The sequence below is a fragment of the Zalophus californianus genome, chromosome 12 (assembly GCF_009762305.2).
Source record: "Zalophus californianus isolate mZalCal1 chromosome 12, mZalCal1.pri.v2, whole genome shotgun sequence".
In the NCBI taxonomy this organism is placed as follows: Eukaryota; Metazoa; Chordata; class Mammalia; order Carnivora; family Otariidae; genus Zalophus; species Zalophus californianus.
The window spans coordinates 20911113-20931633 of NC_045606.1; the positions used below are offsets into that span (position 1 = coordinate 20911113).

General features: G+C 38.8%; 1 protein-coding gene across 1 annotated transcript in view; it reads left to right on the forward strand.

The window, feature by feature from the left end:
- FBXL13 (F-box and leucine rich repeat protein 13) overlaps nucleotides 1-20521 on the forward strand; it is a 248449-nt gene that overhangs the window by 86820 nt on the left and 141108 nt on the right. The window contains exons 8-9 of the mRNA XM_027573273.2: nucleotides 15814-15909; nucleotides 18469-18601. Coding sequence (XP_027429074.2) covers nucleotides 15814-15909; nucleotides 18469-18601 — 229 coding nt within the window. The remainder of the gene's footprint in view (nucleotides 1-15813; nucleotides 15910-18468; nucleotides 18602-20521) is intronic.

Sequence of the window (20521 nt, forward strand, 5' to 3'; positions counted from 1 at the left end):
GCTAAGGAAGCTGCTCGGGTTTGCTCTCAGGAGCTTTTGTTCCCTGCAAGCTCTCGGTATAGCTTTGGAGGACCAGGGTGAAAATGGTGGCCTCCCAATCTCCACCCGGAGGAGCTGAGAACTCGGCGCCCTGCTCCTCAGTGCGCCCCCAGAGAAAAGCAGTCAGTCACTCCCGTCTCGCCAGTCTCCGGCCGCACTCCGTGCTCACCCGGCCTGTGACTGAGCGTTTCTATCTCTGGCACCCGACCCCGTGTGGAGTCTCCAAACCCAGCAGATCCCTGCGGTGCGCTCCCGCGCCGCTCCTCCCGGGGGGAGGGAGGGGAGTCTCCCCGGCTCTGCCGCTTGTTGGGTCCCTGCTGGAGGAGCAGTGGCCCGACTGGGCCGCGGATCACAGTTTATGGCCACCCCGAGCTGAGAGCCCGCGCCTCGGCTCCGTCTCTGCAGCCGGCTTCCCTGCTCCGATACCTGGGAGCTCTGCCGCACTCAGGCACCCCCGGTCTTTCTGTGACCCCGAGGGTCCTGAGACCACACTGTCCCATGAGGGTTCCACCTCCCGCTTAGCCACTGGAGCGACGTCCCTCAGCGGAGCCGACTTCTAAAAGTTCCGATTTTGTGCCCTGCGGCTCTATCACTTGCCAGAAGCGGCCGACGGAGGCCCCCTCCCCCGCCGTCTATCCTCCCGAATATCGCCTCGGATTCACTTCTCCGCACGTCCTACCTTCCAGTAAGTGGTCGCTTCTCTGTTCAGAGCGTTGTTGCTACTCTCCTCTTCGATCTCCTGTTGAGTTCGTAGGTGTTCAGAATGGTTTGATCCCTATCCAGCTGAGTTCCTGAGACCAGACGAAATCCAGGTCTCCTACTCCTCCGCCATCTTGCTCCGCCCCCTCCAGAATATATTTCTGATATTTTATTTTATTTTATTTTTATTTATTTATTTTTTTAAATGCAGTTCTTTCTTTCTTTCTTTCTTTTTTTTTTTTTTTAAAGATTTTATTTATCTATTTGACAGAGAGAGACAGCGAGAGAGGGAACACAAGCAGGGGGAGTGGGAGAGAGGGAAGCAGGCTCCCGCTGAGCGGGGAGCCCGATGCGGGGCTCGATCCCAGGACCCTGGGATAATGGGATCATGACCTGAGCCAAAGGCAGACGCTTAATGACTGAGCCACCCAGGCGCCCCTATATTTCTGATATTTTAAACCACCCAGTTTGTGCTAATTTGTTACAGAAACCTTAGGAAACTAAGACAGTAGCCTTCCAAGGAGTAGTGGTGAGTCAAGAATAAAGGCCCAGGGAGTAAAGCCTCAGTCCACCCTAAGCAGCTGTGCTCTTGTGTCCACTGCCTGTATGTTGGGGGTACTCAGAGGTGCTCCCTTTATTGACTTTATTTCTTCATTAGTTCTATACATTTTGCTGCCCGGAGGGCTTTGCTTCCTGCCCTCCCTCTCTTTTAAGTTGTTCTTACAAAGGTCATCTATTCTTATACATCTTATACTCTCAGAAATTTGGCCCTCTTCTAGTGCTAATCTGACCTGCTACTTCTCTTTTCTAGGTTGCTTTTGCCTCTGGGCATAGGGCCTGTCATAATGCTTCTTCTCTTTTACAATATACAAGTAGGGGTGCCTGGGGGTTCAGTTGGTTAAGTGTCCAACTTCTGATCTCAGTTCAGGTCTTGATCTCAGAGTCATGAGTTGGGCTCTATGCTAGGGGTGGATCCTACTTAAGACAGAAAAAAAAAGCGAACAATATACAAATACAGAACATTTACAAACCTATACAAGTATAGTTTTCAGGCTGTCTGATCCACCTTAGTACCTTTCCAATGATTTCTGGCCTTTTCAGTAACTGACTTAATTGGTGGCATACTTTTTTCCTTTGTGGTGTGTATAGACAAAAGGTAAAGTTTTTACTTTCTTGATAAAGTCCTTTGATGTACAAAAGTTTTAAATTTTGATGAAATATGATTCATCTTTTCCTTCACTGATTGTGCTTTTGGTGTCATATCTAAGAATCCCTTGTAAACCCAAGGTTATAAAGGTTTATCCCTGTGTTTTCTTCAAGAGTTTTATTTATTTATTTATTTATTTATTCATTCATTCATTCATTCATTCATTCATTCCAATGATTTTATTTATTTATTTGACAGAGAGAAAGAGAGAGAACACAAGCAAGGGGAGCGGCAGGCAGAGGGAGAGGGAGAAGCAGACTCTCTGCCAAGCAGGGAGCCTGATGTGGGGCTCAATCCTGGGACCCCCAGATCATGACCTGAACCAAAGGCAGATGCTTAACCGACTGAGCCACCCAGGCACCCCTCTTCAAGAGTTTTATAGTTCTTAGTTCTTATCTTAGGTTGTTGATCCAGTAAGTTAATTTACTTACCTCATAATGGCATGAGGTAGGCATCCAAATTCATTGTTTTGCATTTGGATGTCCAACTGTCCCAGCATCATTGTTGAAAAAACTGTCCTTGCCCCATTGAATGGCCTTGGCATCCTTGTCAAAAATCAATTGACTATAGCTGTATAGGTTTATTTCTGGACCTTCAATCCAACTACATTTGTCTTTGTGTCTACCTTATTCCAGTACCATGCTATTTTGGTTATTATAGCTTTGTAGTAAGTTTTAAAATTTTGAAATGTGGGTACTCCAACTTTATTCTTCTTTTTGAAAACTGTTTAGCTATTTGGGGCCCCTTGCAATTCCATATGAATTTGAAAATTGTCTTTTCCATTTCTGAAAAAAGAACTATTGGAATTTTCATAAGGTCTGCATTGAATCTATAGATCATTTGGGTAGTATTGACATCTTAATATTTCTCTTATTAGCATTGCATTATCCTTGAATATTTGCTAGGATACTCTTGTAAAAACTCTCTGGGCCTATTTGTTTGGTATTTATTTGTTCATGGGCAGACTTCAAATTCTGACTTAATTCCATTTATTGTTATTTGCATTTTTTTTATAGTCTATAAATATGCGATATCTTTCCATTTAGTTAGGTCTTCTTTGATTTCTTTTAGTACTGCATTATAGTTTTCAGTGTACTAGTCTTTTACCTCCTTAGTTAAGCTTATTCCTGGGTATTTTATTCCAAAGTGAGGTTATTAAAATAAAATATTTTAGGCATGCAAAGAAATATAATATAATGAACACTTGTGTAATCACCACACAGCTTAAGAAATAAAGCTTAACATATATTATTAAAGCCTCTCTGCATTGTATTCTCTGGCTCAGAAGTAACTGCTCTCTTAAATTCAGTGTTTATGATTTCCTTACATAGTGTGGTAGGCAGAATAATAGCCCCCCAAAGATATCCATGTCCTAATCCTCAGAACCTGTGAGTATATCACCTTAAATGGCAAAAGAGTCTTTGTGGATGTGGTTAAGTTAAAGACTTGAGCTGGTAAGTTTATCCTTGAGTATCTGGGTGGGTTCAGTATAATCACATAGGTCCTTGTAAGTAAAAGAGGGAGGCAGGATCTTTTGTATATACATCTCCCCAAGGGCTAGATAAGCCCCAGTGTCTCCAGCTTTTATGACCTAGAGATGTCTTCAAGGTCCTGCCTGGGACTCATATCTCCTTTTACGTAAATTACTGGGCATCTTCCTGGCACCTTGGGAGTTTGACCTCGAGGACTAGGCCAAACTATAACCATTTGACCTTCTTGCAGAAACAAGAGAAGTGCTACTACCTTTTGGCTCAGAGAAATTAACTAGACAAGTGGACAAATGGTTATAGATCTAATTCCCATAGTATGTGGAAAGAAAAATGTAGAGGAAGTGAAGGCAAAACATTATCTTTATAGCATATGGATTTCTATGCCTTCAGAAGGTAGAGCTTTTTATAAAAGTACTGAGAAAGTCAGGGAAGATTTATTTCCTCACATTGATTTATCAACAATCGAGATCTTCAATACAATTTTTCACTGTGATTGTGGATCTGTCAATTTTTCAGTGTATCTTTGTGCCTATGTTATTGGTGGCTTACACATTTAGAATTGTTATGAATCTTTAGTGAATTGTTTTCTTTATTTATAATGTAGTGACCCTTTTTATCAGATAAGCTTTAAAAGTCTTCCTGAAATAGATCCAACAAGAGGATAGAACAATTGTAAATATCTATGCACCCTACATGGAAGGACCTAAATACATAAAGTAAATATTAACAGACATAAAGGAGGAAATTGATGGTCACACAATAGTAGTAGGGGACTTTAACATCCCACTTACATCAATGGATAGATCATCCAGGGATAAAATCAATAAGAAAACAGTGTCTTTGAATGATACATTAGACTAGACGGACTTAACAGATACATGCAGAACATTCCATCAAAAACAACAGAATACACATCATTTTCAAGTGCACATAGAACACTCTCCAGGATAGATCACATGTTAGGCCACAAAATAAGTCTTAATAAATTTAAGATTGAAATTATGTCACGCTTCCTTTCCAATATGAAACTAGAAATCATTTACTAGAAAAAAATTGGAAAATATATAAACACACAAAGGGTAAACAACATGCTACTAAAGAATCAATGGGTCAGTAAAGAAATCAAAGAGGAAATAAAAAATACAGGGAAACAAATGAAAATGAAAACACGATGGTCCAAAATCTTTGGGATGTGTCAAAAGCAGTTCCAAGAGGGAAATTTATAGATATATACAAGAAAAATCTCAAGTAAACAATCCAACCCTATACCTAAAGGAACTAGAAAAAGAAGAACAAACAAAGCTCAAAGTTAGTGGAAGGAAAGAACTATTAAAGAACAGAGCAGAAATAAAATAGAGATTAAAAAAATAGAAAAGATGAATGAAACCAAGAGCTTATCCTTTGAAAAGATAAATAAAACTGATGAACTGTTAGCCAGACTCATCAAGGAAAAAAAGAAAGGACTGAAATAAATAAAATCAGAAATGAAAGAGGAAAAGTAGTAACTGGCACCATAGAAATACAATGGTTTAAGAGACTACTATAAAAAATTATATGCCAACAAATTAGACAACCTAGAAGAAATGGATAAATTTCTAGAAATATACAATCTTCCAAAATTGAATCAGGAAAAAATAGAAAATCTGAACAGACCAATTACTAGTAACAAAATTGAATCAGTAAGAAAAAAACTCCAAACAAACAAAAGTCCAGGACTAGATGCCTTCACAGGTGAATTCTACCACACATTTAAAGAAGAGTTAATACCTATTCTCAAACTATTCCGGAAATAGAAGGAGAAGGAAAACTTCTAAACACATTCCACAAGGCCAGCATTACCATGATACCAAAGCCAAAGGGGGGAAAAAAAACTGGAAGAAAACTATAGGCCAGTACCCTGATGAATATAGATCCAAAAAAACTCAGTAACATATTAGCAAACCAAATTCAACAATACATTAAAAGGATATTCAACATGATCAAATAAGATTTATTCTGGGGATGTAAGGATGGCTTAATATTTGCAGATCAATGAATGTGTACACCACATCAGCAAAAACTAAGGATAAAAATCATATGACCATCTTAATGGATGCAGAAAAAGCAACTGACAAAATTCAACATCCATTCATGATAAAAACTCTCAACAAAGTGTCTTTAGAGGGAACATACCTCAACATAACCAAGGCCATATAACAAACACAACTAACATCATACTCAGTGGTGAAAAACTGAGAGCTTTTCCTCTAAGATTAGAAATAAGACAAGGATGTCCACTATCACCACTTTTATTCAACATAGCGCTGGAAGTCCTAGTTGTAGCAATCAGACAAGAAAAAGAAATAAAAGGCATCCAAATTGGTAAGGAAGAAATTAAACTGTCACTGTTTGCAGATGACATGATCCTATACATAGAAAACCCTACAGACTCCACCAAAAAGCTATTGGGAAGTAGTAAATGAATAAGTTGCAGGATACAAAATTAATACACAGAAATCTGTTGCATCTTATCTATTACTTATTTATTTATTTAGAGAGAGAATGTGTGCACGCAGGGGGAGGGGCGGAGGGAGAGGGAAAGAATCTCAAGCACACTCTATATGCCAAGCATGGAGCCTGACACAGGGCTTGATCTCACAACCCCAAGATCATGACCTCAGCTGAAACCAAGAGTTGAACGCTCAACTGACTGAGCCACCCAGGCACCCCAGAAATCTGTTGCATTTCTATATACTGATAACAAAGTAGCAGAAAGAAAAAAATAAGTGAACAATTCCATTTACAATTGCACCAAAAAACTATGATACCTAGGAATAAATTTAACCAAAGAGGTGAAAGACCTGTATTCCAAAAACTCTAAAACATGGATGAAAGAAATTGAAGATGACACAAACAAATGGAAAGACATATTGTGCTCATGGATTGGAAGAATTAAAAGTGTCTACACTACAGCTTCAATGCAATCTCTATCAAAATATCAATAGTATTTTTCACAAAACTAAAACAAATAATCCAAAAATTTGTATGGGACTACCAAAACCCCCAAATAGCCAAGGCAATCTTGAGAAAGAAGAAGAAAGCTGGAAGTATCACAATCCCAGATTTCAAGATATATTACAAAACTAATAATCAAAACAGTATGGTACTGGCACTAAACAAACACATAGATCAATAGAACATAATAGAAAGCCCAGAAATAAACCCATGCTTATATGGTCAATTGATTTACAACAAAAGAAGCAAGAATATATAATAGGGAGAAAACAACAATCTCTTCAATAAATGCTTTTGGGAAAACTGGACAGCTGCATGCAAAATAATGAAGCTGGATTACTTTCTTACACCATACACAAAAATAAATTCAAAATGGATTAAATACCTAGATGTGAGACCATAAAATTCCTAGAAGAAAACAAAGGCAGTCATCTCTTAGATGTCAGTCTTAGCAACATATTCATGGATATGTCTCCTCGCAAGGGAAACAAAAGCAAAAATAAACTTCTGGACTACACTAAAATAAAAAGCTTTTGCACAACAAAGGAAACCATCAATAACATGACAAGGCAATTTACTGAATGGGAGAAGATATTTGCAAATGATATACCCAATAAGGGGTTAATATCCCAAATATATAAAGAACTTATACAACTCAACACCAAAACCAAGTGGTCCAATTTAATAATGGGCACAGGACCTGAACAGACATTTTTCCAAACACATACACATGGCCAACCGACACATGAAAAGATGCTCAACATCACTAATCATCAGGGAAATATAAATCAAAACCACAATGAGATATCACCTCCTACCAGCCAGAACGGCTAAAATGAAAAAGACAAGAAATAACAACTGTTGGGGGCGCCTGGGTGGCTCAGTTGTTAAGCATCTGCCTTCGGCTCAGGTCATGATCTCAGGGTCGTGGGATCGAGCCCCGCATCAGGCTCCCTGCTCTGTGGGAAGGCTGCTCCCTCTCCTGCTCCCCCTGCTTGTGTTCTCTCTCTCTCTCTCTCTCTCTGTCAATTAAATAAATAAAATCTTAAAAAAAAAAAAGAAAGAACAACTGTTGGCAAGGATGTGGAGAAAAAGGAACCCACTGTTGGTGGGAATGTAATTTGGTGCAACCACTGTGGAAGACAGTATGGAGGTTCCTCAAAAAATTAAAAACAGAAGTACCAAATGATCCAGTAATTTCACTACTAGGTATTTACCAATGAGAACACTAATTCAAAAAGATATATGAACTCCTATGTTTATTGCAGCATTATTTACAATAGCCCAGATATGGAAGCACCCTGAGTGTCCATCAATAGTTGAATGGATAAAGAAGATGTAGTATATATATACAATGAAATATTACTTGGCCGTAAAAAACAATGAGATCTTGCCATGTGTGACACCATGGATTGACCTAGGAGGTATTATGCTAAGTGAAAGAAGTCAGAGAAAGACAAACACCATATAATTTCACCTAAATGTAGAATCTAAACAACAAAACAAACAAAGCAGAAATTACTCATTAATACAGAAAAATGATGGTTGACAGAGGGGAGGGCATAGGGGGATGGGCAAAATGGGTGAAGGGGAAAGGGAGGTATTGGCTTCTGGTTATGGAACGAATAAGTCAAGGGAGTAAAATGCACAGCATAGGGAATACAGTCGATAATATTGTAATGGTGTGTATGGTGACAGATGGTAGCTACACTTGTGGTGAGCACAGCATCATGTACAGTTGTCAAATTGCTGTATTGTACACGTGAAACTAATGGGATATTGTGTGTCAACTATATATTTCAATGAAAAAAATGGACCTGAATTTCTGCTCCATCACATTAGTCTACATGTCATGGTGAGGGGTTCTTATAGTCTTTCACTCTTAATTTTCTCTTCATTACAACGGGAATAAATATCAAAAATGAAAAAAATCCACCTAAAATACAGTACTGAACAAGAAGAACACAAATGAAAAGAAAATTGATAAGCTATATTAATATCAGAGGGAAAAACATTAATGCAAAAACATTAGGGATAATCTTTTCTAACCAGTGAATTTTGTTAAACTTACTGTTACTAGATATACCAGGATAAATATTTCTCTTCTAATTTTACACGATTTATCCTCTTTTTATATGCTTCTTTTCTCCTTTCCTGCCTTTATTTATTGAATTTAAAAATCTATCTGCTTTTTCCCCCCATTTTTATGCTTTAGAAGATATGCATTCTATTTCTACTATCTCCGTGGTTTCTCTTAAATATTTTTAACACGTGCATTTACCTTAATAAAGCCTAAAGTGAATTATTACCTATACTTTCTTCCTCATAATTACTAGAATTTAAAACACTTGAACTGATAACTCTCTCCAGTCTTAGAATATTAGGACTATCTAGTGTTTTTATTCCACCTTGTTTTTGTACCCTACATTAGTCATATGTTTTTTAAGGTTAATGGCTTTACCCCTATACTTAATTGGTTTCTTTTCCCATCATTACTATTGCCATCTCACTCCTTTCTTCTGATTCCAATGTCCTGTAGAAGTTCTTTTGTGAAGGGCCCACTGCAGATAAACTCTCTCAATCTTTGTGTCAAAATACCTTTACTTAGTGCTCGTCCTTGAGTTGTAATTTACTTGCATGTGGTATCGGAGACTGATAAATATTTTCTGCTGACTTCTGCTTTCTATGGTTGTGAAGTGGCATTCTTCTTACTGTCTCTGTCTCTGGATGAATTTAAGGTTGTCCCTTGCTTTTGGCTCTTTGCAATTTTACTACAATGCCATATTATCTTTTGAGTTTCCTGTTTGGACTTCTTTTGCTTCTTGAATAGGAGAACTGTTGCTTCTTTTTAGTTCTAGAACATTTTCATCTGTCGTATTTTTAAATTTCCTTATATTCCATTCTCAGTTCTTTCCTTCTAGAAATTCTATGAAGATATATATATATATATATATATATATATATATATATATATATAATGTTGGACCTTTTCATGTTATGTAATGTGCCTCTTAACCCCCGTTATATTTTTCATCTCTTTATCTTTCTGTTCCTTATCCTCTGTATTGTCTTCTGAAACATAATCCAGTTTACCAATTCTCTTATCAGCTGGGTTTCATCTGCTATGTAACTCATCCACTGAGTTTTTGATTTCAATCATTATATTTTTAATTCCCATGAATTTTATTTGGTTCCTTTATCAATCCGCCCAGTCCTATTTTGACAACAGCTCTTCTCAAGAATTTATTTTTCTCCTTTATCATCTTAATGTTTTCATAATCACTATCTGACAATTTGATTGAAGAAGGTATTTATTGTTTGTCTGTTGTTGACTCTTAGATTTTTCCCCCCATGTGATTTGTAATTTTTATTGAAAACTCATTTTTTGTGGGGGGATTAATCTGTAGGACTCATATAAGGCATGGTTTGAAGATGTGCCTCTTTAGAGAAATGGTATTTATTTCTGCCAGATGTCCCAGAGTTACCACTGAGTTGGAAGCTCTGTGCTTATTAATGTATCAAATGCAATTACAAAGGTAATAAATTCACATTGGACCCACAAATAACTTAAAATTCAAATTCCAAACCACATGATAGCTGGTCTTTCGTTATAAATTCTTTGGGAATTTTTTTTTTAAATCCCAGGCTAGTTACCTTAGTTTTTTCCTTACCAATAGGTAGTAGTTGTGTTGTTTTAATCCCCTCTGTTTAATAATCCTGGATTTCTCTCTATTTCCCCCTTTCTCTCTCTGACTTAGTTAGGACTTCTAGCTTTGTACAGCCTGGTAACTTTTTCTGTCCCTGCATGGCCAGTGATATCTGAAATCTATTTGTCATGAAATCTATTTTTCATGAAAAGCAGAAATCATCCCCACTATTTCCTTATCCAGAGCAACTATAGTATGAACACCTTATTAGGAGTTTGGGTTTAGTACTGCGTGGAGCACTGGGTGTTATGCGCAAACAATGAACCATCGAACACTACATCAAAAACTGACGATGTAATGTATGCTGACTAACATAACATAATAAAACAAAAACAAAAACAAAAACTAACGATGTAGTGTATGGTGACTAACATAACATAATTAAAAAAAAAATAAAAAAAAACGGAGTCCGGGTTTGCAAAGATTGTGGGCCTGGATATTTTCCTTACTTTTTAAAAAACTCAGGTATTTCTTTTTTTTTTTTTTAAAGTGTGTTTTAGAGAGTAGAAAAGTAGTTGTCAGGGGCTGTGGCATAGGGGAAATAGGGAGAGGTTGGAGAAAAGGGTACAAATTTTTCATGAAGGACAGTAGGCAGAAAGGCAGGTAGGAACAAGGCTCCCTGCCCTAAGAGGAAACCATCCCTAAAAGGATTTTACACCACCCTGGAAAGAGCTCGCCACCTTTTCCCACATGACAAAAACCTGATTGGATGACAGGTGCAGGGAGGGTTAATCAGATTAAAACAGCGCACCAACAAGCCCATAAACCCCTGGATTTGGGGACGCCTGGGTGGCTCAGTCGTTAAGCATCTGCCTTCGGCTCAGGTCATGGTCCCGGGGTCGAGCCCCACATCGGGCTCCCTGCTCCGCGGGAAGCCTGCTTCTCCCTCTCCCACTCCCCCTGCTTGTGTTCCCTCTCTCGCGCTCTCTCTGTCAAATAAATAAATAAAATCTTTAAAAAACAACAACAACAACAAAACACCCTAGACTTAGAAACTCAGGTGGCAACCCTCTCGGGGTCCATTCTCTCCTTCTTTGGGACCTCTACCATTCAATACACTCTACTATCGCTCAATAAAACCACCACTGTCTGGTCTACTTCTTCATTCTAAGAAGCGGTGTGACCAAGAACCTGGGGCACCGTAGGAAAAGAAATCCTGTAACACTTTCAGCTATAAGATGTATAAGGTCTGAGGGTGTGTTGTAAAACATAGTGATTATAGTGGATAACATTGTGTTGTATAATTGAAATTTGCTGAGAGTAGAACTCAAATGTTCTTACCAAAAATAAAAAAGATAAATATGTGAGGTGACAGATATGTTAATTAACACATTAATTAACATTAATTAACCTTAAGGTGGATCCTTTCACTATGTATATGTAGAACAAATCACCACAATGTACATTTTAAATATTCTGAATTTGGGGGTACTTGGATAACTCAGTTGGTTAAGCACCTGTCTTTGGCTCAGGTCATGATCCCGGCGTCCTGGGATCGAGCCTCACGTGGGGCGCCCGGCTCAGTGGAGAGTCTGCTTCTCCCTCTCCCTTTGCCCCTCCCCCGGCTCTTGTGCACCCGCTCTCTTAAATAAATAAATAAAATCTTTTAAAAAATATCTTGAATTTTATATGTCAATTATAGCTCAATAAAGCTGATTTTAAAAAAAATTTTAGGGGCGCCTGGGTGGCTCATTCAGTTAAGTGTCTGCCTTCAGCTCAGGTCATGATCCCTGGGTCCTGGGATCAAGTCCTGCCTCAGGCTCCCTGCTCATCGGGGAGTCTGCTTCTCTCTCTACCTGTCACTGCCCCTGCTTTGTGTGCTCTCTCTCAGATGAATAAATAAAATCTTAAAAAAAAATTTTTTTAAGAAAATTTTTTTGGGTAAATACCTAGTAATGCAATTGCTGGGTCATAGGGTAGCTCTATTTTCAACTTTTTGAGGAACCTCCATACTGTTTTCCAGAGTGGTTGCACCAGCTTGCATTCCCACCAACAGTGTAGGAGGGTTCGCCTTTCTCCGCATCCCTGCCAACATCTGTCCTTTCCTGACTTGTTAATTTTAGCCATTCTGACTGGTGTGAGGTGGTATCTCATTGCAGTTTTGATTTGTATTTCCCTGATGCCGAGTGATGTTGAGCATTTTTTCATGTGTCTGTTGGCCATTTGGATGTCTTCTTTGGAAAAATGTCTGTTCATGTCTTCTGCCCATTTCTTGGTTGGATCATTTGTTCTTTGGGTGTTGAGTTTAAGAAGTTCTTTATAGATTTTGGATACTAGCCCTTTATCTGGTATGTCATTTGCAAATATCTTCTCCCATTCTGTAGGTTATCTTTTTCTTTTAAGATTTTATTTATATGTCAGAGAGACAGAGAGAGAGCACAAGAAGGGGAAGCAGCAGGCAGAGGGAGAAAAAGGCTCCCCATTGAGCAAGAAGCCCAATGTGGACTCGATCCCAGAATCCCAGGATCATGACCTGAGCCGAAGGCAGATGCATAACCGACTAAGCCACCCAAGCATCCCGGTTGTTTTTTAGTTTTGTTGACTGTTTCCTTTGCTGTGCAGAAGCTTTTTATCTTGATGAAGTCCCAATAGTTCATTTTTGCCCTTGCTTCCCTTGCCTTTGGAGACATGTCTAGCAAGAAGTTGCTGCAGCCAAGGCCACAGAGGTTGCTGCCTGTGTTCTCCTTTAGGATTTTTTGAGGGATTCCTGTCTCACATTTAGGTCCTCCATCCATTTTGAGTCTATTTTTGTGTGTGGTGTAAGGAAATGGTCCAGTTTCATTCTTCTGCATGTGGCTGTCCAGTTTTCCCAGCACCATTTGTTGAAGAGACTGTCTTTTTTCCACTGGATCTTCTTTCCTGCTTTGTCGAAGATTACTTGACCATAGAGTTGAGGGTCCATTTCTGGGCTCTCGATTCTGTTCCATTAATCTATGTGTCGTTTTTGTGCCAGTACCATACTGTCTTGATGATTACAGCTTTGTAATAGAGCTGGAAGTCTGGAATTGTGATGCCACCAGCTTTGGTTTTCTTTTTCAACATTCCTCTGGCTATTTGGGGTCTTTTCTGGTTCCATACAAATTTTAGGATTATTTGTCCCATTTCCTTGAAAAAAGTAGATGGTATTTTGATAGGGATTGCATTGAATGTGTAGATTGTTCTAGGTAGCATAGAAATTTTAACAATATTTGTTCTTCCCATCCATGAGCTTGGAACATTTTTCCATTTCTTTGTGTCTTCCTCCATTTCTTTCATGAGTGTTCTGTAGTTTTCTGTGTTTTCTGAGTACAGAACCTCTGCCTCTTTGGTTAGGTTTATTCCTAGGTATCTTATGGTTTTTGGTGCGGTTGTAGATGGGATCAACTCCTTAGTTTCTCTTTCTTCCATTTCATTGTTAGCATATAGACCCAGCAATTGCACTACTAGGTATTTACCCCGAAGTACAAATGTAGTGATCCGAAGGGGCACCTGCACCCCAATGTTCATAGCAGCAATGTCCACAATAGCCAAACTATGGAAAGAGCCCAGCTGTCCACCGACAGATGAATGGATAAAGAAGATGTGGTATAATATGACCCAGCAATTGTACTACTGGGTATTTACCCCAAAGATACAAATGTAGGGATCCAAAGGGGTACATACACCCCGATGTTTATAGCAGCAATGTCCACAATAGCCAGACTATGGAAAGAGCCAAGATGTCCATCGACAGATGAATGGATAAAGAAGATGTGGTATATATACACAATAGAATATTATGCAGCCATCAAAAGGAATGAAATCTTGCCATTTGCAACGACATGGATGGAACTGGAGAGTGTTATCTGAGCGAAATAAGTCAATCAGAGAAAGACATGTATCATGTGACCTCACTGATATGAGGAATTCTTAATCTCAGGAAACAAACTGAGGGTTGCTGGAGTGGTGGGGTGGGAGGGATGGGGTGGCTGGGTGACAGACATTGGGGAGGGTATGTGCTATGGTGAGTGCTGTGAATTGTGTAAGACTGTTGAATCACAGACCTGTACCTCTGAAACAAATAATATATTATATGTTAAAAAGAAGAAGAAGAAGAAGAAGAAGAAGAAGAAGAAGAAGAAGAAGAAAAGAAGAAGACAGCCAGAAGGAAAAAATGAAGGGGGGGAATCGGAGGGGGAGACGAACCATGAGAGACTATGGACTCCGGGAACCAAACTGAGGGTTCTAGAGGGGAGGGGGGTGGGGGGATGGGTTAGCCTGGTGATGGGCACGTTCTGCGTGGAGCACTGGGTGTTATAGGCAAACAATGAATCATGGAACACTACATCAAGAACTAATGATGTATGGTGATTAACATAAAAAAATACAAGCCCCGCCCCAAAAAGAGGATGTGGTATATATATATATATATATATACACAATGGATATTACTCAGCCATCAGAAACAATGAACACTTACCATTTACATCAACGTGGATGGAACTAGAGGGTATTACGCTAAGTGAAATAAGTCAATCAGAGAAAGACAATTATCATATGATCTCACTTATCTGTGGAATTTAAGAAACAAATAGAGGCTCATTGGGGAAGGGGGGAAAAATGAAACAAGATGAAATCATAGAGGGAGAACTGAGGGTTGCTGGAGGGGATGGAGGTGGGGGGATGGAGTAACTGGGTGATGGACACGAGAGGGGCGCCTGGGTGGCTTAGTCGGTTAAGCGTCTGCCTTTGGCTCAGGTCATGATCCTGGGACCCTGGGATTGAGCCTGGAGTTGGGCTCCCTGCTCGGTGGGGGGTCTGCTTCTCCCTCTCCCTCTGCACCTCCCCAACGCTCATGCTGTCTCTTCGTCGCTTGCTCTCTCTCTCTCAGATAAAGTCTTTTTTAAAAGAGGAGGGCACATGATATAATGAGCACTGAGTATTATATAAAACTAATGAATCACTGAATTCAACCTCTGAAACTAATAATACACTATATGTTAATTAATTGAATTTAAATTAAAAAAAGGAAATCTTTCTAAAAGCTTTGTTTTAGCATTTAAAAGCATTTTTTGGGGGGCACCTGGGTGGCTCAGTTGTAATAAGCGTCTGCCTTTGGCTCAGGTCATGATCCCATGGTCCTGGGATGGAGCCTCACATCGGGCTCCCTGCTCCGCAGGAAGCCTGCTTCTCCCTCTCCCACTGCTTCTGTTCCCTCTCTCTCTGTCAAGTAAATAAATAAAATCTTAAAAACAAAAAAATCATTGTTTTGTATCAAGAGGATTTGCAGGCTTTCTAATCTTATCATTTTTCCAGAAATTGAAGCCAAGATGGGTTTATTGATCTTTTCTAGGAATCCTTTAAAAGGAATCTAGTTTAGTTCAGCAAGCAATCATTGAATGCCTTCTCTGTAGCAGCTACTATTTAGGGAAACCACTCATTTGCTAACAGAAAGCCACTTTCGGTCAGAAAATAAATCTGTCTATCTTCTTCCTCATCCTTTTGTGACTATCAATTGCAAGGATCACATTATAACAAAGGCATCATCAGATAAGTTCTAGTATTTCAGATAAAATTCCCATGTTCAGCACTTAAACCCCAACTACAACAATATGGATTACATTATCATCATTAACAACAACAAGCAAAGGTAAGTGGCAGAGTTGCACTCAAATTCGTATAATTTTCAAAATTGTGCATTTCTCTTCTTTGTGTTTAGATTTTCGCCTACCTCACTTTAAGAGATATAGTAATATGTGGTCAAGTCTGTCACTCCTGGGTGTTGATGACACAGGCAAGCTCATTGTGGAATAGTGTAAGTAGACAATACTGGAAGCTATGTCTTTATTCTAGCTTTTAAAGGAGAACAGCCTGCTATAAAACCAGCTATACTAGGGACTACTTTTCCCTGCTCTCCCAATGGGGCCACAGAAAGTAGGTGCATTTGTTTTTCTTTTGTCCAGGCACAAGCCCGAAGGACAAGAGAGAAAGATAATAATGTGTTTTAAGAGACATATTATCAGTATTTTCTAATTTACACGGTAGAAATAAATCGAATATTCTTTTTGGATGGAAACAGATCTCTGTTATATCTGAGTTAGACTTAACATCACCTAACTCGGGATGCTGCTGAGAGAAATTGAGGAAATGTAAGTAAAGTGTTTACTATGGAGCCTGGCATGTAGTGCCAGTGCTCAGCGAATATTAGCTCCTATTATTGGTTCGTAAAACATAAAAGAAGCACAAAATATGGAGTAAAGGGGGAAAAAAACTGAGCATGAAATGGGGCTAAAATATACAACGTGTAAACACAGCTTGTTTGATATCCTTAGGGTATCTGCATGTACAAAGACACACACACACTCTGGCATTTTCTAAGATGGACAACTAGGTTGGTATTGTCATTGTACTATTTTTCTACTTGTAACCTAGAATTTCTCAGTCCAATAAGACACTGGGGAGAGGTCTCAGCCAACCACAAAAAAATAAACATAAATTGTCCTTGATGACTTCTCTTTTCTGTTCCTTGGATGATAGTTTAATCTCTATAATCATTTATGCCATCAAACAATGTTGCAGTGGCAACATTTTCCCTGTTTCCTGATGTTCAGTCCGTAGCTGACTTTACCACCCCTCCTTGATAGCCAATGATCAGAGGAGTAATGACATCATATGCTCAGACTGACCTGTGAGTAGATGGTTGGAACCATTCAGCATAAACTCTAACATTTACACAAAGAAACTAAGGTGCCATTCATAAATCAAGTCACCATCTTGACATCCCATTCTTGGCTTTACTATTCCTTGTGCAACAATGGCAAGAAGAATATGTGCTTCTGTCTCCACTAACCCATCTTGGCTACCAAATGTAATATGCCTGTCTTAAGTTTATTTTTAGTTTAAGGCAGTGATACTCAAACTTCAGAATGCATCAGAAATAGGGGCGCCTGGGTGGCTCAGTCGTTAAGCGTCTGCCTTCGGCTCAGGTCATGATCCCAGGGTCCTGGGATCGAGCCCCGCATCGGGCTCCCTGCTCCGTGGGAAGCCTGCTTCTCCCTCTCCCACTCCCCCTGCTATGTTCCCTCTCTTGCTGTGTCGCTCTCTGTCAAATAAATAAATAAATAAATCTTTAAAAACAAATTGTCTAAAGGGGTTGTTAAAATAGATTGCTGATTGCCAAACCTAGAATTTCTGACTCAGTAGGTCTGGGGTGGGCCTTGAGAGTTTGTATTTCCAACAAGCTCCTGGTGATGCTGATGCTGCTGGTCCCAGGACCATACTTTGAGAATCACTGGTTTAAGGTAATAAATCTCTTTCTTATGTGACAGATTGGGGATGTTACTTTTTGCTTTGGAAAGCCTCTAAAGAATAAAAAACTGATTCCAAGCAATCAGAAAGAGAAAGATTATGTATAATAATAGTATCAGAACAAATCCTGCAGAAGCCTGGCAGGAAAAGCTAGCACTTTTGCCCAGAGACCTCACTAGGTAAAGTTGGAGAAAATATGAGTACATGTCAGTGAAGAACAAAGCCTGGGTAGGAAGTTAAGTTTCTTTACGCTGAGCAAATTTCTTTCTCCACAATTCTTCATTGTCCTTCATCTTCTATTAGTTTTACCTTCATTTGTGAGTGCTCAAGTGTGGCACAACTGTAACAAACATTTTAGCACAAAGAATAGCTTTGTTCAGATGGCAATGAGAGATTGGAAGCTCATAAACTTAATCTTTTAGCTGAAAGACATGATTAATACTATGATATCAATGCTATTGTTTATCAGCTGGCCCCAGCCACTTGGAGCTCCCAGAAATCTCTGTGCTCTTCAATATTACATGCAATCAGCCAGGTTCACTCAGGTCATCTTTCCTTTCCCCCAGACCTCCCTCCTCCAAATTATGAGTTAGGAGAAGGCCACTCTAAACCCCACACTCTAAATTGTCTTCCCCAGAGTCAAGAACTTAACACATCGTCTATGGCTCATGAATAGAGAAGGAGGCACCCATTAATAATGAACCTGGATGGGCTCATTGACACTGAAGTGGGGGGCAGCCTTAGGGCTCACCTGGGATGATGGGGGGTGAGGTATCCAGGCCACTCCAAAACAATCAACTCTGTTGTGGGGTAGATGTGAGACTCTTGCCCTCCCAGCTGTTGACCTAGATTAGACATTTGGAATCTATTTGTAACTAAACCTGGGAATGACCATGAAAAAAAAATCTGCTTGTAATTAAACTCCAGAATGACCATGAAAATAAAGAAATGAAAAAGTGAGAGATGTGATGAAGACATTTGTTTCTTGATGCTTTCAAAATATTAAAAATTTTTGCATGCAAAAGATCTTTCTCATTTCTTAATGTCTTTTGCTTATCCTTTTTAGATTGATTTTTCCGCAGTAAAAAATATAATCACAGATAAATGTATAGTGTCTACTTTGCAAAGGTGGCGTCTAAATGTGCTGCGTTTGAATTTTCGTGGTTGTGTTCTCCGATTGAAAACCTTGAGATCTGTCAGTGAGTATGTTCATTACAACTCTTTGTCTTGCTTTCCTGTTTTTAACTAAACAAATATAAAGAAAAATATAAAGAAAATAGAAACTTCAGTTATGGTCATAGGCCATAAGAATGCCAATTAAAAACATTTTAAATGCTTATAATATAGTCAGCTTTACTGGATTGTATGCTCTGGGAGTTGGTCCTTTGTCCCTTCTTCTAGACTGCTTTTCTTGTTTAGCATTTGTCTAAGTGTCCTCAATTCATCTACTAAAAAAAATACAAAATAAGAATATATTCTCAATTTAAAAATTCTAACAATAGACTGTAAAAGCAAAAACTTGCCTTCATCTCCCTCAAACCCATTCACTTACTCAAAGGTACTCAATGTTACCACTTTTCTGTTTTTCTAAAATACGTTTACATATATGTGATTAAAAATACACAATTAAAAATTTTAACATGAAAATGATATTGTTTTATATTTTCTCTTATATCCTGGAAATCTTTCCATGTCAGTCCATATAGAATTACAAAATTATTTTTAAATACTTAAAATCATTTTCCATACTATGGATGTAGGATAATTAATTTAACTTTCTTCCTCTCAAAGGACATCGAGGTTATTTCCATTTTTTTCCAAACTGCTTTGTACTTTCATTGTGACATTTGTCTTTAACAGTCTAAAGTCAGTCTGAGCTGCTATAATAAAGCTTCACAGACCGGGTGGCTTATAAAGAACAGAAACTTGATTCTCACAGTTCTGGAAGCTAGGTGTCCAAGACCAGGGTGCCAACATGGTTCTAGAGAGGGCCTTCTTCTAGGTCATAGACCGTTGTTGTCTTGTATCCTCACATGACAGAGAGAGGGAGAGATTACTGGGGTCCCTTGCATCAAGGTTCTAATCCTATTCATGAGAGCTCTCCACCCTAATTATGTCCTGAAGGCCCTCTACCTCCTAATATCATGACATTGGGGGCTAGGATTTCAACCTATGAGTTTGGTGGTGGGGGCACATCCAGTCCATTGCATTAATCCATATGTTGTTTAAGGTGCATTTTTTAGTTTCCATATATATTTCTGGAAATGAAAGGAAAAAATATATTTTAAAAAGTGTACATCCATACTGATTTCAGATAATAAGAATGGCCGTAAACATATGTAGATATCAACATGGATGAGTCTAGAGATATATGAGTGAAAGTAAGTTGCAGAATGACATATATAATCTAATACCCTTTGTGTACAATTTTTCAATGTGCAAAATAATAATATACTTAATATTTGGAAAGATTTTCAATAATATATTTTTAAGGGGACACACACATATATAGCAAAAGAAAAAGCTTGCATGGGAATGAAAACTCTAAATGCAAGGTAATGGTTACCCCTGAGGTGGATAGAGTTGAATGAAGCCATTCTTCTTTCTTTCTTTCTTCTTCCTTCTTCCTTCCTTCCTTCCTTCCTTCCTTCCTTCCTTCCTTCCTTCCTTTCTTTCTTCTTTCTTTCTTTCTTTCTTTCTTTTCTTTCCTTTCTTCTTCTTTCTTTCTTTCTTTCTTTCTTTCTTTCTTTCTTTCTTTCTTTCTTTCTTTCTTCTCTTTCTTCTTTCTTTCCTCTCTCTTCTTTCTTTCTTTCTTTCTTTCTTTCTTTCTTTCTTTTCTTTCTTTCTTTCTTTCTTTCTTTCTTTCTTCTTTCTCCTTCCTTCTTCTTCCTTCCTTCCTTCCTTCCTTCCTTCCTTCCTTCCTTCTTCCTTCCTTCCTTCCTTCCTTTCTTTCTTTCTTTCTTTCTTTCTTCTTTCTTTCTTCTTCCTTTCTTTCTTCTTTCTTTCTTTCTTCTTTCTTTCTTTCTTTCTTTCTTTCTTTCCTTCTCTCTTTCTTTCTGGGAGAGAGAAGGGGGGGAGGGGCAGAAGGAGAGGGAGAGAGAGAATCTTAAGCAGGTTCC